Source organism: Notolabrus celidotus, chromosome 11, assembly GCF_009762535.1.
Source record: "Notolabrus celidotus isolate fNotCel1 chromosome 11, fNotCel1.pri, whole genome shotgun sequence".
NCBI lineage: Eukaryota > Metazoa > Chordata > Actinopteri > Labriformes > Labridae > Notolabrus > Notolabrus celidotus.
Window position 1 is genome coordinate 22,861,945 of NC_048282.1, and position 26,776 is coordinate 22,888,720.

The 26,776-nt window shown below is 41.4% G+C and overlaps 4 protein-coding genes across 6 annotated transcripts; 2 read left to right on the forward strand and 2 right to left on the reverse strand.

The window, feature by feature from the left end:
• Window positions 1-233: 233 nt before the first annotated feature.
• LOC117821882 (protein Wnt-7a) lies at window positions 234-7,975 on the reverse strand. The gene is made up of 4 exons (XM_034696427.1): window positions 7,622-7,975; window positions 6,753-6,979; window positions 4,030-4,301; window positions 234-1,851 (listed from the first exon to the last, which is right to left on the reverse strand). The coding sequence occupies exons 1-4, from the start codon at window positions 7,810-7,812 to the stop codon at window positions 1,369-1,371; spliced, it is 1,173 nt and encodes a 390-aa protein (XP_034552318.1). The 5' UTR covers window positions 7,813-7,975; the 3' UTR covers window positions 234-1,368.
• Window positions 7,976-8,661: 686 nt separating this feature from the next.
• fbxw12 (F-box and WD repeat domain containing 12) lies at window positions 8,662-20,631 on the forward strand. Of its 2 annotated transcripts, XM_034696425.1 has the most exons (10): window positions 8,662-8,868; window positions 8,953-8,990; window positions 17,278-17,444; window positions 17,539-17,663; window positions 17,872-18,078; window positions 18,172-18,336; window positions 18,504-18,714; window positions 19,131-19,312; window positions 19,426-19,556; window positions 19,654-20,631. In XM_034696425.1, the coding sequence occupies exons 1-10, from the start codon at window positions 8,758-8,760 to the stop codon at window positions 19,751-19,753; spliced, it is 1,437 nt and encodes a 478-aa protein (XP_034552316.1). In that variant the 5' UTR covers window positions 8,662-8,757; the 3' UTR covers window positions 19,754-20,631. The 2 variants fall into 2 exon arrangements, with proteins under 2 accessions (XP_034552316.1, XP_034552317.1); XM_034696426.1 differs by lacking the exon at window positions 8,953-8,990.
• On the forward strand, window positions 12,259-16,268 carry LOC117821880. Of its 2 annotated transcripts, none has more exons than XM_034696423.1 (2): window positions 12,259-14,034; window positions 16,164-16,268. In XM_034696423.1, the coding sequence occupies exons 1-2, from the start codon at window positions 12,418-12,420 to the stop codon at window positions 16,185-16,187; spliced, it is 1,641 nt and encodes a 546-aa protein (XP_034552314.1). In that variant the 5' UTR covers window positions 12,259-12,417; the 3' UTR covers window positions 16,188-16,268. The 2 variants fall into 2 exon arrangements, with proteins under 2 accessions (XP_034552314.1, XP_034552315.1); XM_034696424.1 differs by lacking the exon at window positions 16,164-16,268 and having other exon boundaries at window positions 12,259-13,792; window positions 13,998-14,187.
• On the reverse strand, window positions 20,149-25,657 carry ptpdc1b (protein tyrosine phosphatase domain containing 1b). Its single transcript, XM_034696421.1, has 9 exons — window positions 25,620-25,657; window positions 25,061-25,226; window positions 24,824-24,904; window positions 24,591-24,709; window positions 23,654-23,791; window positions 22,526-23,538; window positions 21,441-21,623; window positions 21,214-21,324; window positions 20,149-21,107 (listed from the first exon to the last, which is right to left on the reverse strand). Exons 1-9 carry the CDS (start codon window positions 25,627-25,629, stop codon window positions 20,979-20,981), a joined length of 1,950 nt encoding a protein of 649 aa, XP_034552312.1. The 5' UTR covers window positions 25,630-25,657; the 3' UTR covers window positions 20,149-20,978.
• Window positions 25,658-26,776: the final 1,119 nt, after the last annotated feature.

Consider the following 26,776-nt stretch of genomic DNA (forward strand, 5'->3'; position numbering starts at 1 on the left):
GTGAAGGTCAACGCCTCTTTTCCTTCAGTTTTCAACTCTGTTGAACTTAACGCCAGTTTCCTCCCTTTATGTAGCCATTTGCAGCCTGTAACAGCTGTTTCAGCACAATTCATCAACTAACACTCTCCATAGATTTTTGTTAACCATACTGCATTCCCCTTTGTTCTTTCCTCATTCACTAAGAAAGACACTTGATGTGTGATGAAGGAATAATGAAAATCGAATGTTGTTAGTGTTATTCTGTTCCTGTATTCCATCAGTAGTAGTCATGAAACGCAGTAAACACAGACGTTTGAACACAGACATATAAACAGTTCCTATCACTTACAATATACAACTATGGCAGTGACAGCAGGGGCCAGCTTACATTTATCAGCTTTTTTTCACAGGGGTTTAAAAACAGATGTCAGAGTCAATGAATATGCAAAAGATATAAATAAGACATTCATATAAAAATAGGCTTTTACAAAATATACTCTATTAACCAATATTTACCAAAAGTGGAGAATGTGCCTGTATTTTTTTTTATCAGTGAGTACGACCTTTTAAGCTAAATCGTCTTGAAGTAAGCGATGCCATTGAAGGCAGTCAGTAGAGCGTACAGCCTTCGACCTCAACAAGTGGGATTGTGGAGACTAGCAGCAAACAGAAGGAAGACAAACTCATGAGCAGGTCAGGAGGTCAATGTGAGTAGCCCACAGCAGTTTCATCTGGAACAACATTATTCTAAAACCACGAGGCAGATTCAAATCCAGTATGTTAACCATGGATAAGTTCTGATTGCTTTAACAAACTAAAACCTCCCAACATTTAGTTATTTTTTTATCCTTTAGTGGACAAAATCAGTAGTTTTTATAAAATAAATTAATATTAATTATTTTCATTCTCTAAATACAGTGTGTTAAATATTCCAAACGGCTGTGTTGTGTCTTTTGTGCACAGAGCGAGAACTACGGAAGTGTGTCCTGCCCAGCAATCACATCCACCATAATTCATTTGCATTGGCATCGTCCTTTTGTCTTAATTTCACAACATGTCCATGTAGCTTAAAGTCTTGACACTTTTCTTCAGTCCAACAAGCCAGGATGCGGTTTTTCCCTTTAGTCACAATTTGAACTTTGCATCCCAAAGAAGACAAAAGTCGGTGAGGAGTTTTGAAGAGCTTTGTGTGCAAAAAAAAAAGATTCATGACGCCACATCTTCAGCTTAGTGTACACACAGTACAGTAGTTCCTCTTTGTGTTTGGAAAGACTGTAATAGCAGCCTTCTTGTAGAGTTGAACATTTCCAGTTTGTCCATGAAAACACAAAGACAAGAACCCACACGCTCGCAGACATCACACAAACACACACCATCCAATAAATATCCTCATTTGCATGTGTACACCTCTGTCCTCTCGCTGCACGTGTTGCACTTCACGTAGCAGCACCACAGGAACTTACAGTTGCACTGCCACACGCGGGAGTACTGATGTGTGTTGTATCCTCGCCCACAGCACATCAGGTCGCAGCCGCTGATGTGCTGCATCATAGTCTTGTTACACACCCTGCCCTGTGTCCCTAAACTCCCCGTCACAGGGTCCACCTCGCAGTAGTTGGGCGACTTGTCTATGTACACCAGGTCTGTATCCATGGGCTTCCGGTAAGAGTAAGGCTTCTTGATCTTGAGGAATTTTGGGCGCTTGTTGCGGCTGGCTTTGACTGGTTCCACGTGCACCGCCTGGGCATACTTCTCCTTGAGAATGTAGCCCAGCTCGCGGAACTTGGGAAGTGTAGTCCAGCAGGTTTTGGTGGTGCAGGAGCCCGAGACGCCATGACACTTGCATTCCAGCCGCATGTTCTTCTCCAAGACCTAGACGCACAAAAACAACTTAGTATGCAGCAACAACCAACAACTGTAAAACACTCCAGTGACGAGTGGCAATAACACTGTTATGATAGGTTAATAACAGCTTTAACAGAGTATTCAGACCAATCATCATGTAGTTTACGACAGTAATGATTTCACTGCTTGCCTTTCTAGCTCATTTTAAGTCTTCATTCTCTAAAGTACTGCTGTATTTTGGAATGTCTTACTTCCAATCTCAGCTCTTGCACTTCAGGGTGAATGACAAATGTATAGCTTAATAATGCAATCAAAAATATATCATTGTTAGGGAGTAAATACAGCCCCACCACATAGCAGTGTGATACCATACACACAGAAGCCAAAATAATGTATCAGGTTTCAGACTCTGTGTGTGTAGTTGCCACACACAACACACAAATGTCAAGAGTGACTGTACAAGGCGCCGAGTGACTAGGATTACTGCTAAACCCTCAACTGATGACAATGAGAAGTGCCATTGACTCAAACTGGAATTTTCTTAAGCAACAAGGTCAATTGCGATTTCCCTTTTCTCAAATGCTTGGAGCTTGGTTTGCAGTACAGTCTCTTGTAGCCTTTGACAGGATATGTATGTTTCTGTGCTCTTTGCAAGTAAACTAAAACACTACAACTCAAACACAGCCGTGTGAACAAGAACCCAAAAAGAAAGAAAAAAAACAACTTTTCCCTGAGCAAACCACTTCATAAAACCCTCGGCTTCAGCTTTTTAATCCATCAGTTGTTCTGTGACTAACACTTGTGACAGCCTTTGTCTGGACGTCTCCGACTGGGACACTCCTGCTCGGTGTCACTGATTTTGATTAGCATAAAGAAAGAAAGAGAGGGGGGCTTGCAATCAAACAGAGAGGCCATTTATTGGCAGAACGAGGAGAGGAAAAACGAAAACAGAGCAAAGTTTGAATCCTTAAGTGCAGTCTTTTTCTAAAAAGGCAATTTAGCCATCCAGGTTTGTATTCATGATCCTGAAACACACAGAAAATGATCTACTAGGTAGGACTGTGAGCGAGGGGGCTTTTCAGCGTTTGGATGGACGTGTCGGTCGTGTGAATGAGGCTACTTTGGCACAGTGAGCGAGAGAGAGAGAAAGAGGGGGGACATGAGTAAACTTGGGCAAAGCTGCTTCTTTATTCTTCTCTAACTCCAACCTCACTTTAGCTGTTTGGCACATCATTCCACTCAATCTCTAACCTCTAGACTTACTGGAGTCTCTTTGTCAGTCTGCAGGGTTCTGCAGCCCTGCATGCAGAAAAGCCTTGGAATAAGAAGGTCATTGCTTTTCTCCTTTCTATTATTACAACAGTCTCCAGTTGCTTTTTTGATTTTGCGATTGAAACTTATTATAAGACAGATTCCATTTTGACTAGATATGAAGTTAATACCTGATTAAAGCTTTGGGTTCAAGTTACAATTCTGAAAAAGTAGAGTATTGATATGAGAGGCAATGACATTTTCGTCACTACTCAATTGGCCCCAGTTGATCTGATGGGAGCTGATAGCTAGCTTGAGGTTCTGCCTGCACCAAAAAGATGGGAAAGCATGGCCATGATACCCAGGCTTTTATCCAAGGAAGCAATGCTTGTTTACATATCATAATTTTTCTCATTTTTTGGTGATAAAGTCAGACTCTGAAAAAAATCATAATGTGCTAACTGTGAAACTGGAATGGAGTATGCAGGTGAACTGCTCATACCTTCACTCTTCTATGAAGGAAACTACTCTTTGATAATCAGGCCTAGTGACTTAACAAGTGGTGTGTGTACGAGCAGATTACACCTGATGTGGGTTTATGATATTAAGAAACAACTCTTGGTGGGGATTGTCATGAAGGTAACTGTATACTGTCCCAGTGGTGCCAAGCGCAGAGGGGCTGAGCTAATGCCTTTTTGTACAGTGTCAATCTGTTTTCAGTGCAGAGATCTGGGCTGTAATCAAACCCTGCCACCTAGTCTGCTCTTCCTCTAAAAGAAACCTTTTATTCCGCTGCTTGTTCAGTCTTGGCACAAATGCCCAGATCCTTGGCAAGGTGCACCATCACCACATCGTGCCAGGAACTGACCGGCTTGCTTTAGACATGTTAATCATCAGATTTAGTCGACCTTTTTTAAAAATAATTACATCATATAAGTTATGCTGATCACTTACCTTGCGTCCCACCTCATTATTATGGAGGTTCATGAGTGTCCTCGCATTCTGCTTGACCTCCCGAGCATCGATAAATACTTTGGAGAAGCCCAGGCCGTAGTTGATGTCTGCTGAGCAGCCTCCCCACTTCCAGCCCTGATCTTTGCTGTAGAAACCCTGCTTCTCCTTGTCACAGCTACAGTCACTCAGGTTGCCTTGTGTACAGGCGGCTGTGATGGCGTGGGCCACCCCGGCTGCAATGATGGCATAAGTGAACGCAGCTTCTTTACTACCTAGGAGAGATGAAAGGAAAAAAGGTGATGACTGAAGTGGTTTGAGGTGTTTTGTAAGAAAGAATGTCATGCTCTTTCAGGATTTTTAAATGAACAAAAAAGGAGATTAATTATTAACAGTATGGGTGTTTGCATCACAGTCTTCCTGACATATCGCTCAAGGGCTGCAGTGTTTTGAAACCTGACCTGGAAACTGTCCTGCTCGTGAACCAAAATGGCCGCTGTCGGTATAGTCAACAAAGCAGCATGAATAAGAGGGTTGTCGTCAAGGAGGGGCTATTGATCCACTCAGAAAGTGTCACATTCTGTGTAAACTCATAAGGTAATGACATCAGAATCTTCATCCTGCCGTTATCTCACCCAAGTCCGGCTTACAAATCATTTACACACACACGGAAATATCGATGAATAAGTGAAGGTTAATCTGACAGGACAGATCCTGAAGCAAAGTTCTAATAAGCAGAAAAGAACACAAAGAAAAAGTGCTTTGAGTCTTATTTAAGGACGGGAACAAAAAATGCAGGGCAGTGTTTTTTTCTATCTATTACAACATGGAAATAGACCACAAGGAAATGAAGATGCATTTTCATAAACATGATGAACAAGCGGCATGTTCTTTAATTTTCAGATCTGTGATTCATTTTCCCCGCAAACAGGAAACGCCCGCTTGTACCATCCATCATATCTGTGTGTAAATAAACTTCTCGTCTGTGTTTGTTCAAAACAAACACGATACCGTGTTTGTGCTTCCTCCCGCCACTTGGTTCACTATGAGAGGCTGCCATGTTTTGTGATAAACATCTTGGACGTGTGCCCATGCCATTGAAAAAAAAAAACTCATATTGAGGCATCAATTATGTGGACGTTTTTATAGACTCGATGGGCTCTGAGCCAAAAAAGAAGGTGTGTCTGTGCAGGCAGCCAGTTCTGACTGCACCGTTGTTAATTTTTCCCCTGCAGTCGTGAGTGTATGAGTTCACCACAAGAAGAGATGGAATGAATTCTTCTAAAGCGTGTAATGAGAGATGGAAGATATTAAAAGGAGAGTAGACTGGATATTCAATTAACCTGTGAAGGCTGAACCAGAAGTGCTAGTTTGCTGCTCTCTTTAATCTCTGCATGAACCTTGTCTCAAACAGCTCAGTGTGAACACGGAGCGAACATAGCTAAGGCCTAAAATGGCTCAAAGCTAATGCACCTTGCATCATCCATAAGCGTTGTGCCAGCCCATTGGTCATTCTTCCTTCTCTTTAAGAACAATCACAAGCAACACAGCTCCCCTCACCCTGAGCATCCACAAAAGCATTCATTTACAACCATCGTTCTCCTGCACTAATCTGATCAGCGAAACCAATCTATTTGGTACGCCTGTCCAAGCCGTGGACTTAAACTCCTGCTTTAGAAACGCAGAGCGAGACTCTTGATGAGCTAAAACTGCTCATTCATAAAGGAACAGACTGTCAAACAGCGCTGTTTTCACTTGAGGTAATCCTTTCTTTCCAGCAGCAGCAGGCCTGAAACAGCTGGCACAGGCTCTGACCATTGTATGGAAGGGTTCTGGATATAATGTGTTGCTTAAATAAAAAAATTCTGTCAATTTTTCATCAAAATATTGTAAAAAAAACCTCTACCTGTGTCATGTAACTCCAGTGGAATTGTTATAAAAAATATCAGAATCCTTCATGTAACCTCATAAAGCCTTCCTGATATTGAGATCCTCCTCATCTAACGGTCTAAAATGCATCCTATCAGTACAAAAAGCCATTAACATCCAAACCAATTTATCCCCTCTTCATCAGAGATTATCGTCTCAGTAGTAGAAGTATTGATTTAAACCAGTTTGTTTCTCTATTTTAGAACTTTCAGGCCTAGTTTTCTACTTGGCTTTGGCCCACACTGTAACTTATACCCGTGGTAAGAGCCACATCCTTACAGTGGGAGCCACAGCACCCATCACTAGACAGGATAAAGACCAGTGAACATGTGTCTCCAGAGACTCTGCTAGGGCTGAAAAGAAAGGCTGCAAACAAGAGCTTTGTTACTGTGCTGGATTCAGATACCTTTTATACATGCACAAAAAAGCCAAGCTCAGTGACAAGTCTGGAGCAAAACTAGGCCTGATGTAAATGACACTGCTGGCACCTAATAGGATGCTTCTGGTACTGTGGATGAAATAATGAAGGCGAGATGATCATGTGTGTTTGCTTGTGCAGGTTTTAACTGGGGGTCATACAGTCTTCCTCACTTAAACTTCCTTATTCATGCATTTCTCTTGAAGTATTGTCCTAGTCAAGGAAGATCTCAGAAAGCTAAATATAAATGATGTGCGCATTTTACGCATTACGCACAACAAATAGGCATCTAAATTTGACTTCATTGATAAATTATGTTTGTTGCTGTAAAATGAAAATGTGTCAAATTGTAAACAAACGTTAACAGACAGCAACATACCCACTTTCAACTCTTTTCCGAAGACTGTCCTCTCCCCCAGCGCAGAGCAGTTCCAGCGCCCGTTTCTGAACTGAAACTGACACTCGTTGATGCCCATTTGGGCTCCCTCTCCGATGACGATAATGGCATCGGGGCGACTCTGGCAGATTATCCGTTGTCTAGGGGCCAAACCGGGGATCTTGTTACAGATTATGCTCGCACCTAGGGCCACCACCGAAGAGAAGCCACTGTGGATGGAAGATGGACATGACTGAGAAAATACAGCCTCCAACCATCTCTTCATTTTCTTTTTAGTTTTTACATGGCTGGTTGATGGTTAAAAGTTTATTTTCACTTCTAATATGTTTTCATAACTCTCTAGTGTAGCCAAAATCTATTATTTACTTTGTTTGATGTTAATTATTCAAAAAACAACTACATCTATGGGGGGAAATTAGAGTTTTTATTGCATTTTAAAGTTCAAATCGTAATGATTTTATTTTATTTTTACTTTAAAGGAGGTTTATGTCTAGCCTAATGTACACCACCAGACATATTATTTAAAGTAAGGATAAATTAAAGCTCCATAAACTCAAAATGTTGTGCCATTATGAGATTTAACAAGCTGTTAAAGTAAAAGATGTCATCAAAGTGATAAGGACGCAGTTGTCATGCGCCCATCTGAGATAACTTTACGCTCTTTCCTCGATATTAGATTTATCGTTTATAAAATCACTATCTACTTTCAGGAAATATGAGAAACAATGTGAGCTTTCGAAGGATCAACATCTGATAAAAAAAAAGTCTCGTTGTCAATCGTCAGGTATTTAAGTTCGTGTTCTAGAGTAGCCTTCAACAAACTTATAAGAAGTCAAACAAGCGCAGCTCACCCAATTTTCAAATAAACAATCCCCAGACAAAGTAAAACTCTTAAAATCCAGCGTCTCGTTCTCCGACTCATTGCGGCCCGACTCTCAGTTGCATGCACTGACTGTGGGCTGATGAGTAACTCGGCTCGCTTATTCTCCGATCGATCACAGCACAGGTAACTCCAAGGGAACTCCAAAATGACGAAAAGCATAAAAAAATAGAGGAAGCTCAGAAACTTTCTTTTCACAAATTGCCGGCTATGGTATCATCCAGACTCCCTTTACGTGGCCCCCCTTTCGCTGGGCCCTCTTGTCATTGCGAGGGTGTCACAGGTAACCCTTGGGGTGAACAAGTGCGGTTATCTCTTTCTCACAGTTCCTCTGCTACCCGCAGGTCTTGGCTATATATCTGGCTCATCTATCTGGGGCGTGTTCACAGGATGGGGCCCTGCTGAAGAATCCCGCCAGGGCTGAATCTCAGCACACACACATTCATACACACACATACACACACACACACACACGCACACACTCCTGTGCTGTGGATTCACCTTGACTGATTGGAAAAGCTTTTTATTTGGTTGTTAAGTGGGTCAGGGCGCGGAGTAATGTCTCCATTGCTTTATTTTACGTGGATGTTACTGGTTTTGCTTCACTGAAATTTACAATGGGCCTCTTTTTTTCAAGTGCCAACAATAAGCGTATTAAACATCTGACAGACAAATTTAGTTTTTTATGGATAAAGCAATCTGTTATATAAAGTAGATTTATTATGAGGCAACCAAATCAAAAAGACTGAGATTGAATTACTGTCTCCTCTCATGCATTACGCACAAGTGTGGTGACGTCCGATGTCATTTAGATCCTTCCTTTTTTCACATCATATTCAAAGGAGACATTCTCTAAGAAAACAAATGCTTTGCTTCAAATGAATTAAACATCTAATGACTCTACCTGAAGTGCGCATCTGTCCCATATAAACCCAGATCACCTACCTTGTACAATGGCGACATCCGGTGGCGTTAGAAAGACATTGCAGGAAGGAAAGTAAACAAACTATCCAGCTTGTCCCTGTAGTCTTTCCGTAGTTTGTCCAAAGCGCGACTTGACGTCCTGTCAAGTTAAGCAGGTAGACGGGCAGTGAGGGTTAAAACACTATGGAAGAACAAATGGACCTCCAGCACCCGTATTTGATCGGTGATTGTCTTATTCACATCTTTACATTCCTGACAGAGGAAGATTTAATCAATGCATCGAGTGTGTGTCAGGTAAGGAAGCAGTGCCCAACTTGCGGAAGTAGCCCATGTGTGCTTGATTGAAGTCATTTGTGATCGAAATAACTCTACTTACAGGACTGGCATGAAGCCATAGAAACTCCGTGGATATGGAGGTGAGGTTTGACTGTATTTGCATTGTATTTATGTTATACCGTCAAAACAAGAAGATGATAACAGTGTTGATAAATAACTAAAATGGGGAACACTTTACAATAATGGAACAATTTTCTTAGCGAAATCATTCTTAATTCATATTGAAGTAATGCATGACTCATGATGAATTTCTGTATGAATTAATGATTAATTCCTGTTGTTCGCCATTAACGAATTAAATTCAAAAACCTTTATTTATTCTCGAAAAATACTTTGGTTTCCCTAATATCCAATGTCGTCGAGATCACAGGCACATTAGAAACAACAAACACACAATCATTCACAAAACAATAGATTAATTAAAACCGATACAGTTTGAAACATAGTGGTCGGAGATCAAAGTCTTAAACTCTGCAGGAGATGGAATGGATATACAACTTTAAAGTCTGTTGGAGGGTATTCCATGATTTAAGGGCATCAATGGAGAATGCTGATCGACCCAGTTCAGTATTTACTCTGGGTACTTTCAGAATGAGCCAATGAACTAATAAGATAAGATAAGATATTACTTTATTGATCCCCCGGGGGGAAATTCAGTTGTTACAGCAACCCAGACATAAGTACAATCAAGAAAGAAGTTTCAATAAGTACAAAATAAGATAAAAAAATAAGTACAAAATAAAAATAAAATATATATATATAAAATAAAACAAAATAACATAAAATAAAAAAAAATAAAAATAAAAATATTAAAATAAAATAAAATGAAAATAAGTAAAATAAAATAGATAAATAAAGCTAGAATACAATTTAGATATATACAATGTTACAAATGGAATGATCCTGTCACTATGACTTCATGTAATGAAAACGTGTTTAATACATCATTATTTAAGGTATGGTAATTGACATACTTCATACATCAATTTATATATGACCAAATTTGCTGGACGTGTGTGTGTGTGTGTGTGTGTGTGTGTGTGTGTGTGTGTGTGTGTGTGTGTGTGTGTGTGTGTGTGTGTGTGTGTGTGTGTGTGTGTGTGTGTGTGTGACTCCCCCCCTTTGTCCAAGTGTACAGATACTGTTCATGTCCTTTGTACAAAGTTAATTTGTACTTCTATTTATATGAATAAATACTTAAAATGTGTGTTTATATACTGTTTATATACGTATATATACGTATATATACAGTACTTACACACACCATTCAGTTTGTTCTCAGAAATATGACGTTTTAAAATTCAGTCTGAGAGGCTGTTCAAATGCAGTAATCCTAAAAAAAAAACTTGTATGTCCAGTCCAAAGCTTAATCCGCAAAGCAACTGGACTGGTAGAAATTCTTGAAGCTGTTTCACCTCCTCTCCGAAATGTTTCTTCATGTCCAGCAAATTTGGTCATATATGAACTGATGTATGAAGTAATTGTTAATTACCTTACCTTAACTAATGATGAATTAAACACGTTGTCATTACATTAAGTCATAGTGACAGGATCAGTAGTTCATGCTGAACAACAGGATTTAATCATTCATTCATACAGAAATTCATCATGACTCATGCATTACTTCAACATGAATTAAGCATTATTTCACTAAGATAACTGTTCCGTTATTATAAAGTGTTACCATAAAATGTACTCACTTACTGTAGTAAAGCAAAATGCTCATTTATTTCCCTCCACTGCAGTTTTTTGTTTTATTGAATTGCTTTTATCTTAGCTGATTAAGGATTAAAGATAAAAACATGATCCATCAAACCCTAATTAGTCATTATATATGAAGACATTGATCCCTTAGTTAATTATAAATAAGTAGCCTGTACAGTCATGGCCAAAAGTTTTGAGAATGACACAAATATTACATTTTCACAAAGTCTGCTCCTTCAGGGTTTTTAGGTGTTTTTGTCAGATGTTTCTATGGTATAATGAAATACAATTAGAAGCATTTCATAAGTATCAAAAGCTTTTATTGAGAATTACACAGAATTCATGCAATAAGTCAATATTTGCAGTGTTCATCCTTCTTTTTCAAGACCTCTGCAATTCTCCCTGGCATGCTGTCAATCAACTTCTGGACCAAATCCTGACTGATGGCAGTCCATTCTTGCATAATCAATGCTTGGAGTTTGTCAGAATTTGTGGGTTTTTGATTGTCCACCCGCCTCTTGAGGATTGACCACAAGTTCTCAATGGGATTAAGATCTGGGGAGTTTCCTGGCCAGGGGCCCAAAATCTTAATGTTTTGTTCCCCGAGCCATTTGTTCTGACTTTTGCTTTATGGCAAGGTGCTCCATCATGCTGGAAAAGGCATTCTTCATCACCAAACTGCCCTTGGATGGTTGGGAGAAGTTGCTCTCGGAGGACGTTCTGGTACCATTCTTTATTCATGGCTGTGTTTTTAGGCAAGATTGAGAGAGAGCCCACTCCCTTGACCGAAAAGCAAACCCACACATGAATGGTCTCAGGATGCTTCACTGTTGGCAAGAGACAGGACTGATGGTAGCGCTCACCTCGTCTTCTCCGAACAAGCCTTCCTCCAGATGCCCCAAACAATCGGAAAGGGGATTCATCAGAGAAAATGACTTGACCCCAGTCCTCAGCAGTCCAGTCCCTGTGCCTTCTGCAGAATATCAGTCTGTCCCTGATGTTTTTACTGGAGAGAAGTGGCTTCTTTGCTGCCCTCCTTGACACCAGGCCTTCCTCCAAAAGTCTTTGCCTCACTGTGCGTGCAGATGCACTCACACCTGCCTGCTGCCATTCCTGAGCAAGCTCTGCACTGGTGGTGGCCCGATCCCGCAGCTGTAACACCTTCAGGAGACGGTCCTGGCGCTTGCTGGACTTTCTTGGGCGCCCTGGAGCCTGTTTGGCAACAATTGAACCTCTCTCCTTGAAGTTCTTGATAATTGGATAGACGGTTGACTGAGGTGCAATCTTACTCGCTGCTATAAACTTCCCTGTTAGGCCCTTTTTGTGCAATGCAATGATGGCTGCACGTGTTTCCTTGCAGGTAACCATGGGTAACAGATGAGGAACAATGGTGTCATGCACCATCTTCCTTTTAAAGTGTCCAGTCACTCAATCATGACAGATTGATCGCCAGCCTTGTCCTCATCAACACCCACACCTGTGTTAATGTGTGTGACACCTGTGTGTCATTGAAATTATGTTAGCTGGTCTTTTTGTGGCAGGGCTGAAATGCAGTGGAAATGTGTTTTTGGTGATAAAGTTCATTTTCAAGGCAAAGAGGGACTTTGCAATTAATTGCAGTTGAGCTGATCACTCCTCATTGTTAAGTGCTATGACCTGTTCCTGTTTTCTGAGAGAGGGGGCGCACTAATATTGTGAAAGCGTTGTTACTGCTGGTGGCTGTACTGAAGAAGTGTTCGAGTAAAGACGAGTGTCACAGTTACGTTGTCTCTGTAGTTATTAAGCTAACATTGGTAGCAGAGGATGGCCGCTGGCAATTACAAAGTTCCACCACCGTTTGACGAGAAGAAGTCGTACGAAAGCTGGAAAAATGAGGTTGAAATTTGGAGGCTAGTTACCGACTTGGAGAAGAAGAAGCAGGCATTGGCAGTCGCCTTGTCGCTAACAGGAAGAGCGAGGGATTGCGTGCTGGAAATAGCCGCGGGAGACCTGAATAAGGATGATGGAATGACTAAACTTTTGACAAAATTAGACTCTGTGTTCCTAAAAGAGGAGAAAGATCGCCAGTACGAGGCATACACGGACTTTGACCGGATAACAAGGGAAAAGGGCGCTCCGATGGCGGATTACATCGTTGAATTTGAACGTCGATACAACAGACTCAGTAAGTTCAACATGCAGCTTCCAGATGCAGTTTTAGCTTTCAAGCTACTTGACACAGCGGGACTTAGCGTTAAAGACAAACAGCTGGCGCTTACCGCTTGTGCAGACCTCTCATTCGATTACATGAAGTCAGCTTTGAAAAGAATCTTCGGCGATAACGCACCACAAGAGGGCGCCAGTGAACAACGCATGAGTGGAGATGCTGACTCTGCATACTACACAAGATTTACCGGCAAAAGAGAGAGTAAACAAAGTCAACAAGGGACCGTGCAGGGCACAAACCCACTCGACAGATATGGGAGGCGAACTAGATGTGCAGTCTGCCAAAGCACTTATCACTGGGCAAAAGATTGTCCACATAAAAATGAACAGGTCAAGCTGACAGAAGATGAGCGGATGACAAATGTTGTTGAAGAATGTAATATTACTTTGTTGTCCAAAGACTCATTATCAGACACAGAAATCTTCATGGTAGAGTCCTTAGGGTCAGCTGTAATTGATACAGCCTGCACCAGAACTGTGTGTGGAGAAAAATGGCTGAATGACTACCTCAACGGACTAAAACCGAGTGACTTACAAAAAATTCAGGACACAAAGAGTGCACGGTCGTTCAAGTTTGGGGATGGGAGAGTTGTGTATTCCACAAAGAAAGTGTCAATCCCAGCTGTGATAGGACAGACCAAATGTAAAATAGAAACAGAAGTTGTCCCAGTTGATATCCCATTGCTTTTGAGCAAAACTTCTCTAAAAAGAGCAAGTGCAGTTTTGGACATTGAAAATGATAAAGCCACAATGTTCAAGCAACCAGTCAAACTGGAACTAACATCTTCAGGACATTATTGTGTAAAGATAAAAGATGTCAAGTTGGATGAAAGCGAGACCTCAGAGGAGAATGAAGTCCTGACAGTGACAGAAAACATGACAACACAGGACAAAAAGAGAGTTTTGTTAAAGTTGCACAAGCAATTTGGACATGCCTCAGCTGACAGACTTCAGAAACTATTGGCCTGCTCAGGTAATACTGATGATGAATGCAGCACCATTCTCAAAGACATTGTAAAAAACTGTGAAACATGCATCAGACACAGTAAACCACAGACAAAGCCAGCGGTAGGTTTGCCAATGGCCTCCACCTATAACGAAACTGTAGCTATGGACTTGCATGAACTTGAGCCAGGACTATGGTATCTGCATGTTATTGACCATTTTACACGTTTCAGTGCAGGAAGCATTGTCACCTCCAAGAAGCCCAGAGAGATTATGAAACACTTCATTCACTGTTGGATAAGTGTTCATGGCCCTCCACGCAGACTATTCAGTGACAATGGAGGGGAATTCAACAGTGAGGAGATGAGAGACATGGCTGAGAAGTTTAACATTGAAGTGAAAACAACTGCAGCGTACAGCCCATGGAGCAATGGCCTCTTGGAAAGGCATAATCAAACACTCACTGAAATCCTACTGAAAGTCAAAAGAGACGACGGATGTGACTGGAAGACAGCCTTGGACTGGGCCCTGATGGCAAAGAACTCTATGCACAATGTTCATGGCTACAGTCCCTATCAGTTGGTATTTGGACAGAACCCAAATCTACCATCAGTGCTTACTGATGAGCCCCCAGCTCTCGAGAGCAGCAACATGGGCACTTGGATATCCCAGAACATTACAGTGTTACATGCTGCAAGGAAAGCATTTGCAGAGGCAGAATGCTCCGAGAGAATCAGAAGAGCCCTTCGTAAACAACTGCGGCCAAATGATGACCGATATGAAACAGGGAATAAAGTCTACTACAAGCGGGTCGATTGCAGTGAATGGAAAGGTCCTGGTGTGGTCATTGGCCAAGACGGAGCAGTTATATTTGTAAGGCATGGGGGCACCTATGTTCGTGTACATCACTCCAGACTTCGAAAGGTAAATGCTCCCCAGGTAGTGCTAGGAGATGAGGGCTGCCAGATGGAGAGAGCTGTCAATGGAAACACATCACCAGAAACTGGGCTCAGTGATAACTTTGACACTGAAAATGAAAGTCTGGATAAAACTACTACAAGTACTGCACCCCTTGATGCAGAGAATAATAATGAACCCTCTCAGATAACCGAACAACTTAGTGGGGATGAACAAGGAAGCTCTGAAACAATAAGAACACACCCCATCAAGACTTCTGAAAGCCTGAAGCTCAAAGTTGGACAAGTCATCAACTTCACGGACAAAGATAGTGGCCAAATGCAAACTGGAAAAATCCTCAGCCGGGCAGGAAAAGCAACAGGAAACTACAAGAACTGGTACAATCTGCAGTACACGGAGCCTGAGGAACTTGCTGGCACAACAGACACGGTTAACTTGGGACAGGTATCTGATCTTCAAGTAGTTACAGTGGAGCAAGCAGAGCTTTGCATTGACAACCACAAAGATGAAATACTTGTTGTCGATGACGTTTTCATGTCTGCCAAACATGCTGAACTCAACAACTGGAGAAAGAATGAGGTGTTTGAAGAGGTGAAGGATGAAGGACAGAAATGCATATCAACAAGGTGGGTGTGCACAATCAAAGACACAGCTGATGGTGTGGTACCGAAAGCTAGATTAGTTGCAAGAGGCTTTGAAGAAATGAACACTCAGGAACTCCAAAAAGACTCTCCTACCTGTGCCTCAGAGTCCCTGAAAATGCTCATGGCTGTCATATGTCAAAAGAAGTGGCAGTTGAATTCAATGGACATTAAAGCAGCTTTTCTTCAAGGAAAAGAGCTCACTCGAAATGTGTACATTAGGCCTCCCACAGAAGCCCAGAGTCCAGGCCATCTATGGAAGCTAAAGAAGTGTGTTTATGGTCTTGCAGATGCTTCTCTGTATTGGTATAACAGAGTTAAAGACACCATGCAGAAGTTGGGAGCCACAATTTCACAAGTTGATCCAGCAGTGTTTTACTGGCTGGATGACTCCTGCAATGTGATCGGGGTTCTTGCTTGTCATGTGGATGATTTTATTTGGGGTGGTACTGCAAAATTCTCCTCAACAATCATTCCTCACTTGAAAGCTGTTTTTCAAGTTGGACGAGAGGAACACAACAGCTTCAGCTACATCGGAATGGAAATACAGTCTCAGAAGGATGAGATACAGGTACACCAAAGTATGTACATAAAAAATCTGCAACCCATTCCTGTGGACCCTGTCCGAGCAACAGACAGAGAAGCTCCTTTAACAGAAACTGAAGCTGAGATGCTAAAGTCAAAGATTGGTCAAATATTGTGGGTGGCAAGGCAGAGTAGACCAGACATCATGTGTGACATCTCCATGCTGGCATCTGGTACAAAGAATGCCACTGTTCAGACCCTGCACTGTGCAAACAAAGTCATCAGAAAACTAAAATCAGATGAAGTGACCTTGAGATTTCAACACCTCGGAGAAGATAGCAATCTTAAGCTTGTGGTGTTCAGTGATTCCTCGCTGGGAAACCTTCCTGATGGAGGGACCCAAGGCGGACATCTCATTATGCTGATGGGAGAGAAAGGAAGATTCTCGCCATTATGCTGGCAATCAAAGAGAATCAGGAGAGTTGTTCGCAGTACTCTGGCTGGAGAAACTTTAGCACTTGCAGATGGCATCGACAGTTCTGTTTTCTTAGCCACACTTTTTTCAGAACTTACCACAGGTGATTGCACACAAAAAAGCTTGCCTATTGTGTGTGTAACTGATAACCACTCCCTTCTGGATGCTGTCAAATCCACCAAATCAGTTACAGAGAAAAGACTGCGCCTCGAAATCAGCAGCATCAAGGAGCTCATCCACTCTAAAGTCATCCAGCAGATCATGTGGGCAGCTACAAAGGATCAGCTTGCTGACTGCTTAACAAAAAAGGGGACATCAGCACTCATTCTGCTGAAGGCTCTCAGGGAAGGTGTATGTCAGCTTAAAGGCTAAATGGACACACAACAACACAAGACTATTTCATTCACTGAAAGTTGCTTATTATTAAAGTTATGACTGTGGTGTTATAAAAACCATGAATCTATGTTCACCTGTTGTTTAGAAAACAGAAATGCTTTATTATTTAGAAAAGTTCTGGACTGTTTTCTTTAAAGAAGAAGGGGAGTTTGTTAAGTGCTATGACCTGTTCCTGTTTTATGAGAGAGGGGGCGCACTAATATTGTGAAAGCGTTGTTACTGCTGGTGGCTGTACTGAAGAAGTGTTCGAGTAAAGACGAGTGTCACAGTTACGTTGTCTCTGTAGTTATTAAGCTAACACTCATAACATTCTGGAGTATATGCAATTGCCATTATAAAAACTGAAACAGCAGACTTTGTGAAAATTAATAGTTGTGTCATTCTCAAAACTTTTGGCCATGACTGTACACAAATGATGCCCTACCTTTACAAACTGTGACATTAAAAGCAATGTACACAGTGTTGCATATGTGATGTGATATATATGATCTGATATGGAATATAGTATCCGTCCCATAACATACTGTGTGTTTGCATGCTTATCTGTGTTCTCCTCAGGCGGTTGTGTCTGCAGCGCTGGACTTTCTGTAACTTCTCTGTGCTGCGGAGTGAACAGGTGAATCACTCATGGAAGAGATACTTTCTTTGGCGTTGCCACTTAGAGGCAAAGATGACAGAAGGCCGGAGCGGAGGTTACACCTGCAAGAGCCTCAGAGGACATACAGGTATGCTAGCCCTGTCTGTAATCTTCTTTAGTTAACTACATTATGTCTCATTGTCTCATTTTTGTGTCTGACATGCTGTGTGTCTGTCTGTCAGGCAGGGTGGTGGGATTGGTGTACCTGCAGGGGAATTCAGCTCAGCGTCCTGACCTCTCGAGTAGCTGTGCCACGGTCTGCAGCGCCTCCGCTGATGGTACAGTCCGAGCCTGGAACATCCAGAATGTTGGTGCACCATAAGTTTTTAAATTGAAAATCATACAGTATACACAGATAGTGATGTGGAAAAGGTGTTAAACTCTATATTCAGAGTCCCATCTCAGTCAATATTAAAAATGTCAAGCCTGTGTTTTTTCTTAGATCCGGAACAGAAGGGAAAGTTTTAACATTTCAATGCATACAGTTACCTAATGTTGCACCATTTCTCTGACAGGGTGATGTCCTGTGGTGCAGTCCTGCTCAGAGTCCTCTGACCGGGATTGTTACTGATGAACTGCATGAAGTTGTGATCACAGCAGACTCTACGGGACTCATAAAGACCTGGCAGGGTCAGACTGGACAGGAGGTGGCCTCCTTCAGTTCTGGATCTCCACATTGTGCATTACTGCAGTACAATATCAACAATACTTGGTTTCTGACTGTGAGTAACTTTCCAGTTTTTTGGGTTGCATGTCCAAAAATAAAGAATGTTCTCTTGGAGTTTATTGTTGCTTCAAATAATATTGTCTTTTAGGTCGGAACCAGTCAGGGGGCTGTTTGCACACTAGCTGATATGAGTTTGACCCAAAAGTCTCGAGTCATGGTGTGTGACTCCTTTAAAGTCAACACCCTGCTTGTGTCACCTGACAAGAAATGGATCATAGCTGGAACCAAGGACAACGATGATTTAAGCCCAAAGGTATTTCTTGCTTTGTTTAACAGTCAGTCTTCATGTTATGCTTCCTGCTTTGGTCTGTTCTCATTTGTTTCCTTATACCACATTACTTCTACACTAACAGCACAGTTGGGGAAAATAAGTGTGTAAATCTACATTTAGTAGAATTCTGTTGTTTGGTTTGTTGGCAGGTATTTTACACTGAGAGTTTGACCTCTCCGTCTGAGGACGAAGAGCCTCTGTGCCAGTCCGTGCCAGTCACCGGGTGCCAGGCTGCTGTCTTCATCCCCACCCAGCCTGCCAGACTGGCCATCATCCACCACAACCAGCGCCCAAACAACAAAGCCCTCACTGTGTTCGATGTCAGCATAAAAAAGAGCAAGTACAAGTCAGAGATCCAGGGTGAGGACTGAGATATGTGCAGATGGACTATAAATGTGATGACACCTTTTATATGGCCATTAGACAAACAGCTGATAAGTTGGGTAGTATTACAGAAAATTCCACTATTGATTGCAGAAATGTTCCACCTGCTGTGAAAGAAAGAGAACAAGAGAATGGAAGAGATTATTAATAAAACTTCAATCAAATGAAGAAAGGTAGAAATAGTAGATTTCACTAAAGCATGTTCCAGGGAATGCACTTAAATTAGTATTTAAATAGATGCAGGTTAAATGGGTTGCGTGAAAGTGGGTGCTCCAGAAAAGTCTCTCACCAGCTCATGTCATAGCCTCAAATCTACATAAGGGTGTCTATTTTGTATATTTGTATTTAATTGTATTTTTTATGGACTCATTTTGCACCTCTTCTCATCACAGTCCAGCAGGTGGAGTCCTTCCCTCTGACTCTTGAAACCAGGTCCTCACACTACCTTCTTGAGGCCAAGGACAGCAACTGCTTAGTGTTGGCATCTGGCCAGGAGCTAATGGTCTACTCCCTGAAAGGAGCGCTGCTCGCTAGCTTTAAAGACCACACTATGCCCATTACTTCTATATGTGTGGTAGGCTGTTTTTCAAGAGTGGAATTCCAAGAAATGTTGTATACAGTACAATATTCCCTCTCAGTAAAAGTGTCATACACGTAAATCAGTTTGTACTGTGTTCACTTTTATAGGACAGCTTTCGTGTGGTGACGGCGTCTCAGGACCTCTCCTTACGAGTATTGACATGGAGGACTGACAGAGACCACGGGTTGAGCCTGGAGAGCAGATACCACTTACTGGGAGGCTCTCACACAATGTCCAGGTACTGTTTGCTGCACAGTTTGATAGTAGTGCATTAGCCTGAATACAGAGGTGTTCAGTCATTTCCTGATCCTCTTACTTTGTTTCCTGTGTTCCAGCGGGTTCACCCACGTCACCTGTGACTACTCCAGCATTGTGGCCTCTACTGAAGGAAAAGATGGGAAAGATGTCTTGAAAGCATATTCTTTCACCTCCTGAGCTTTGCTGCTTTACACAAAGGGTCCTACATAAAGTTAGTACAACCAGATGAAAGAGGGAACATTTATCTTTATTATAAATGGGTCATCATACGTGCTTACAGTACATTAGGATAATCTTTGGTAAGATTATTTGTACAGAAAAAGAATGAGACATTGCATCGAACAGTCATACTACAGACTAAATTCAAACGCAGTATGTAGTAGGCAGTACCTCCTGCTTACTACATACCGGGTACTTGGGTAATAGTGGTTAAACTGAGGGTTTAGATTGGCTTCTTTTTGGTGTGGTAAAGGAAGCTCATTTATTTTATTTGGATCAAATTATCTTTGCCTTTTTTGTAAAAAAAAGAAAAAAGAAAAACATAATTAAAGAAATCTTTTAATTTTGCTTTTATTTTTTTTCCCTTTTCTTTTTCCCTGAGATCAATTTACTTTTACTTTTACTTCCCTCATCCCTGAAGTATTTTCTGTCAACATTCAAACTGTCACATCCTCCCTCTCTTTACAATATAGCCTTGATTGGTACGTACAAACAGGAACTCAATTACAGCTTAAAACGAGGATGAAAACGAGGACCCAGAGAGCACAGGAGAAAAAGACAATTCAGAAACATACACACTTCACAGGTTACAAGATGTAACAGACAATTACTATAGATAAAAAACACAGCTTTGTTATGGGACAGGCATTGATACTCTGTTAGTACAACATCCTTGGTAAGAAATGAGTCTGCACAGGTGTAGCTATTCATAGCTATGCTATATGTAGCTGAGGTATTGACTGTGACTGATTTTAAGGCATACTGTATTGTAAAATATATTTGGATCATCTGTTCTTCAATATGTTAATACAACTAGATACTGAGGTAAGAAAATACAGTGGTGTCATCTTTGTATGAGTGATAAACATCAACATATCCTAAATGTTTAAATACTGCTCACATTGGGTATAGTCCTCACTGCAGCGGTCGCACGTTTGACTTCCGGTCGTGACCATTTACTGCATGTCTTCCCCCTTTCTCTACTCCCCACATTTCCTGTCTCTCTCCAGATGTCCTATTCAATAAAAGGCAAATACGCCCCAAAACATAACTTTAAAAAAAATACTGCTCACATTGAAATGATATATAGTTTTTTTATAAGGCACAAAAGCAGTCTTTCCTCTTTCATGGCCCCATACAAGAGTTCAGGCAGTGCTTTGTTTATAAAAAAGACTCTTCTATGTTAAAGAGCAAGCAGACATTGTGAGTCCTCTGCTTCAATAGCTATAAATCTCATGTCCCCAAGGACACATCGTAGGACTGTAGTCAGGGTGTCGTGCACTCTTCTTCCATCATCTGAGTCAGTCCCCAGCTGTTCAAAGAAAAACACAGCTCATAAATTGTTGAAACAAACATAATGACTGGGAAATAAAGAATTCTACGTTGATTAAATCAAAATAATGCTTTTGTTTTCTTACCAAGGTGACAGCTTTGATCATACAGTTCAGGAAAGCAGTCTCAACCTCTTCTGGTATCATCAACATCTGAGCCATACAATGTAGTACGCATGTTACTGTTTCTTTAGAGGCCTTAAAGAAGAGTAAAGGAAAGTTACATTTAAAACATACCATATGTAAATATGTGAGCCTCATTTGTCAAGCTATTCAACACAGATCAAATGTTAATCAGCAAAGCGTGCACCAACCTGGTCAAGTGTATCTAGGACGGTTTGAGCATTGGTGCTGTAAGGGTTCAGGGCTTTGGCTTCCTGGATAGATACAACCGGCTCTTTAAGCTGTTCCAACCAAGTCCACATGAGCCCTGACAGGATGAAGGGGTCCCGCTCTGAGCACAGTCTCTCCCAGCCACCGCCTTGGTTCAGCTCTGCCTGTTTACACACATGCAGTCATATTAGAAAATGGCTGCCTTTGCAGGAACCCTGTACGTGAAAGAGGCCACTTCTTCACATTCTGCATTTATTAAAGCAACATTACCTTTGTGGGCCACATTTATAATCCCTTCAGGAGTCGGCAAAGTAAGAGCTCTGAGAGTGAGTTTCAATTCGATATTTGTGTGCATACACATCATTGAACATTATGGTCCCGATCTACTAAAGGTTTGCTTGTATAAAAACGTGCAAACTTGATAGTGTGCAAAAAGCTGATGTACTAACCAGGAGCACCGAGGATTGCGTCTGTCAAATGAGCAAAATCGTTTCTTCTGGCAACACTGAGATGTCTCTGCTGGAGTTCACCAGTGTGTTTATTTGCCTCCTCCACCAAGACCTCCAACTCCATGACTTCAAACTTCATTTTTCGTTTACGGCCACTCTGCTCTCCCAAACTCTCCATGGGGACAGACGATAGCAGACGCAAAATCCTCATTTAAGGACTGTCCGCACCCCTTTTGCACCTGTTATCAATTGTGCATGCAATCATAGTAGATCACCCGCAACACGCCCAGAATAGCACATGCAATTGTTTTGTTTGCACATGCAATTTAGCACTCGTTATTTGGGATCTTAGTAGATCAGGCCCTGAGTGTGGGTTTGAGGCAAGGGAAATTTTACTTCTGTAGCACATTAAGGGTGTTTTTATTTATTCACTACACAGTTTAATACTGGATGGCAGCAGGAAATGCTGAAATTGTTAACCCAGAAAAAAAAAATCATGACATTTCAAACATTTCAAGTCAGATACATGCTATACTGCCTTTGTGGTGGCTGTGAATTAAAATCTGTCATGGACAGAGGAACAAAATTTGAACTCATCACTGATGTGGATTATTTACCTGCCAGGCTAAGACCTTTCTCTTGTGGTCTTCCTCCCCATCAAGAAAGATGTTCACTGCTAGGGCCTGTGCCACTAGCAGCCTCCTGCTCTCCAGGGACAGCTCTGACTGCAGGGTGATGAAGGGCACCTCTGAATGCTCCTCTTGTCTTACTTCAGACGTCATTCCGTTCATTGATAACCCTTCCCTCTGCTCTTCCTTCCACCTGGACAACATGCTGCCCTTTTTGGTGGGTTCCTCATTTCCCACACACTCACTATGTTGAATGTTTGTCTGGGTAATTTTCCTCACTAGGATGGATCCATCCTTTTCTTCATTCTTGATGTGCCAGAGTGAGCCTGTTGGGCTTTGCGAGACATCAGACGGGTTGCTACCCCAGCGGTTAATCTCTATTGGAGGGTGTCTCCTCTCAGAGGGGGACATGGACGTGTCGGTAGTACTCTTTGACAAGGGGCCGAGAGGTTGAGTGAGGAGGTTGAGCTCAGAGCCCAGCCTTCTCAAGTCAGACTCGCTGTAGCTCAGACTTTTGCGATGGTAGAAGATGGCTGGCTCATTAAAATGTCTCGGTAAGGTGGGTGTACCTGGTAAGCGGGGTTCCCTTGTTAATACTTCAGGACCCATCTGCTCAATGATGCTTTGAGTCATCTCTAAGTCATGAATATCTGGGGCCACCAGAATGTCTTCTTCGATGACCTGCCGATTCTCTGCAATGTCCAACAGCAGCCTGGTCACCAGCCGGACAATCTTAGGTAGGTTCCTCAGCTCTTTCCTCTCATAGCCATGCAATATGTGTCTCTGGCGGTTCAGGTACTGGGACAGGGTGACTGGGTTGGACCGAGGCTCAGCGCAAGAAAACACGCTTCGCAAAGGGGCAAGAAATTGGACAAACTCCCTGACACAATGCAGCTGACCTCGTGTCTGAATGGAATTGGGGCGTTTAGCACGCACATATAGAATAGCCTGGTTAGCAGTCATCCTGGTAGCATAGGCCAGGAAACATGCTAAAAGCACACCTGAATGGATAAAGGGGAAACAGTTAATAGTTCAATGTAAATAGTATCAAACTGAGGAGGTGATAGATAAGACTGTAATGAAGATGTATACATTCAATATTCCTCACAAATGTACCTGTTCTTCCAAGACCAGCGTGACAATGGACCGCTATCTTCCCCTCCTGCAGAGCAAAGGCCATGACCTTCACCATGTCTAGCATAGTGGTGAGGTTGGCCACTCCATAGTCACTCCAGCCAAAGTTGTAGAAATAAACTGGTGATAAAAATGATTTGAGATAAACCTGAGCAACAGTAAAGATATAAGAAGAACTATACAACAGTTAGTCTAGACCAGGGGTTACCAAACTTTTCAGCCCGTGACCCCAAAAATATAGGTGCTGACGACTCGCGACCCCCACTGTCTCTCAAGGTGATTTAATGTGGCTTCATTTAGCTGGTCTGCAGAAAATGTACCCAACATGTGGTGTTGACTTTGCATTATTTTCAATGAAAGATAGGGTTTAAATGATTTGCACACAAAATCTGTTTTCTCGACACATTCCATGACATCCACTTTTGGGGAATCAGGGTGCATAACAGATGAACTACAGTGTATTTGGTCTTCTAAATGTGTAGACCCACACAACGTAGAGTACAGGAAAGGTTTGTCCAGTTATAGACATATTGTGTGAATGATTACATTAACAAAGATAATAATCTGTTGATGTTTATTGCATTAGTTAAAAGTTTTCTTTAGGTGACTACCAAGGGTTGAGAATGCAGTTTAAAATTAAAAGTAATGTTCTGATCTGTTCCCACCATGTAAGTATTTTAATGTTAATGAAATGACCAGAAATCTTAACAGAAATACACAAATCCATAAAATAATATAATTACATTCTGTGACTTATCAAGACCTGATGTCCACTACAAGGGATAGATGATAAAAATTAAATAAACAACATTATTGGATTTTTTTTGCTGTAATATGTTTCTTTCAACCACAATACTTATATTATCTAGAAAAAATAATAATATCAAAACTTTTTTCTTCTGTTGCATGAAGCACTTACTGTCGTTTTCCATGAAGATCTCCGGACGGTAGGAGAAGCCGCTCTCTGGTTCCAGAGGGGTTCCACAGCTGGCATGTTCACCAGGTATCTGTAGGTTGATCACTGTTTTAATACCATTCCTTGAAACACAAACAAACAAACAAACAAACACTTAATTACTCTCATCTCCTCAGTAGTTTGTGCTCTTAATCTGGAAGCTACTAAAGTACAAAATATAAACAAAGTGTGCATACCTTTTGAATTGATCAATGATCTTGTACTTCTCAATCGTTTCTGTTGATGGTCTGGACATAGCAAGAAGATGATCACTAACCCTAGAACAATATGAACAAAGAGAGGATGGTGAATATAGCATAGTAATTCTCACTCTTCTTAGCCTTAAATGGGTCAAGAGGAATACGAAAATTTTATTTTATAGGATGTGAAAATATTTTGTTGAACTATCACAACTACAAAGGTGGAACATGTACCATGCTGAGTAGAGGCCTTTAATGGCCTGTTGGTCATCTCTCCAGTAACCTGGGCTGTCATACTTGCAGGATTGTCCTCCACAGCCGATGGAGCATTGCATATGAGCAGGAATGACGTATCGTATAGCTTCTCCTACAAGTGTGTACTTGGCCCTGGGGGCTCTGACTGGAGTTTTAGGTAGAAAGAGAAGAAGAAACATTACTCTATAAATGAATTCTGATGCTTTTTCATACCATTTTAAGCAGAATCAACAGTTAAATGATTTTATCTTTTGGAATTCTAGTGCAGCAAAGATAGTTCGAATGTAGGTTGTTCAGTAACACCTTTATAATTAAGATCATCAGTGGTAAGTGCTCACTTAGAGGTGTCTAATCCTCATTTGGCATTCCAAGTCTGCTATCAGAGCATTACAGTAAAAATAGCTACACCTATAAAACAAGTGTATTGCATTTTAATGTGTAATCTGGTAGAATGAACACCTATAGAGTATGGTTAAGGCAGCGCCCTGAATTGATTCCTGATACATTTCAGTGGTGACTAAGTAGCAGTGTTACTTACTGTATTCCATCAGAGCCCCACCTCTGGTATTTGCATTGCCTGCCATAGGAACAGTCACTCAGGCTGACATCCACAGTCATAGCAGAGCCTGCACCCACAAATGCCTCCTTAGTTACACTGCATCATATATTTTATACTTTACTTTCTGTAAATAATTGATGCTAAGGCCTGATCTAATCTTGAAGAGCAGAATTATAACCACAGTACTGACAGAATCTGGGGAAGGCATCTCATAAGTAAACAAGACTCTGGGATTTATTATTACATTGGACTTGAAAGGTCTGTTTGTGACTGATTATTATGTCTGTATACATGAAAAGAGTAAGAGTGAATCTATTACACATACACATTGAATCAAAGATCTGCATCAAAAATCATACTCAGTCACATGCAGACCAGACATAATCCATAAGGCAAGCTGCTAGTGTCAGCTGGTAGTTTTAACTCAGTGGCTCATCACATAACAAAATTAATTTTATTCTTCAAGACTATAGCCTCCTCAAGTACAACATTAACAATTTAGAAATAGCTAACTAGGAAAGATCAATCTAAGCAAATCAAAAGTCAATACGACAAAAAATACAAGAAATAGAAATCAACTGACATCAACTTCCACAGCTCTGACTTTGGCTTTCCCTCTCCAGCTCTGTGGACAGTCAATCCCGTGGTCTCCCTTGATTTGGTTCGCCTCAGATTATCTGTGTCGTAGGGGGGTGGGGCAAATCCAGAACCCACAGGATCCTTTGCTGTCCTTTATAGAAAGCCATTTATCTCACCAGGATGACGATCAAGTGTGGGAATAAATGAAAAAGGTTTGGAAAAAGAGCAGGGATTCGGTCCCCAGTATCTTCCTCCATGCACAGGTTGCTCATGTCACTGGCTCTGGGGGGAGGGGGGTGGAGGCTATTCTTGACTCCTCCTGGATTAGACAACTAATCTTATTACTGAACAGGAATAAATTAGAGCACCCACTACTCAACCAAAACTCATCCATTAGCCACATAACTGTTGCCTTCAGCTACTTTGTAGTGAGAAAAAGTGATCCACATAAAACTCTGTTTGCTATTATATTGTCTTTAATAAACACTTACCCATCTGTTCTGGACCAGATTCTCATCATATGTGCTATTTAATTGATTAATTGTGTGTATGTCGAT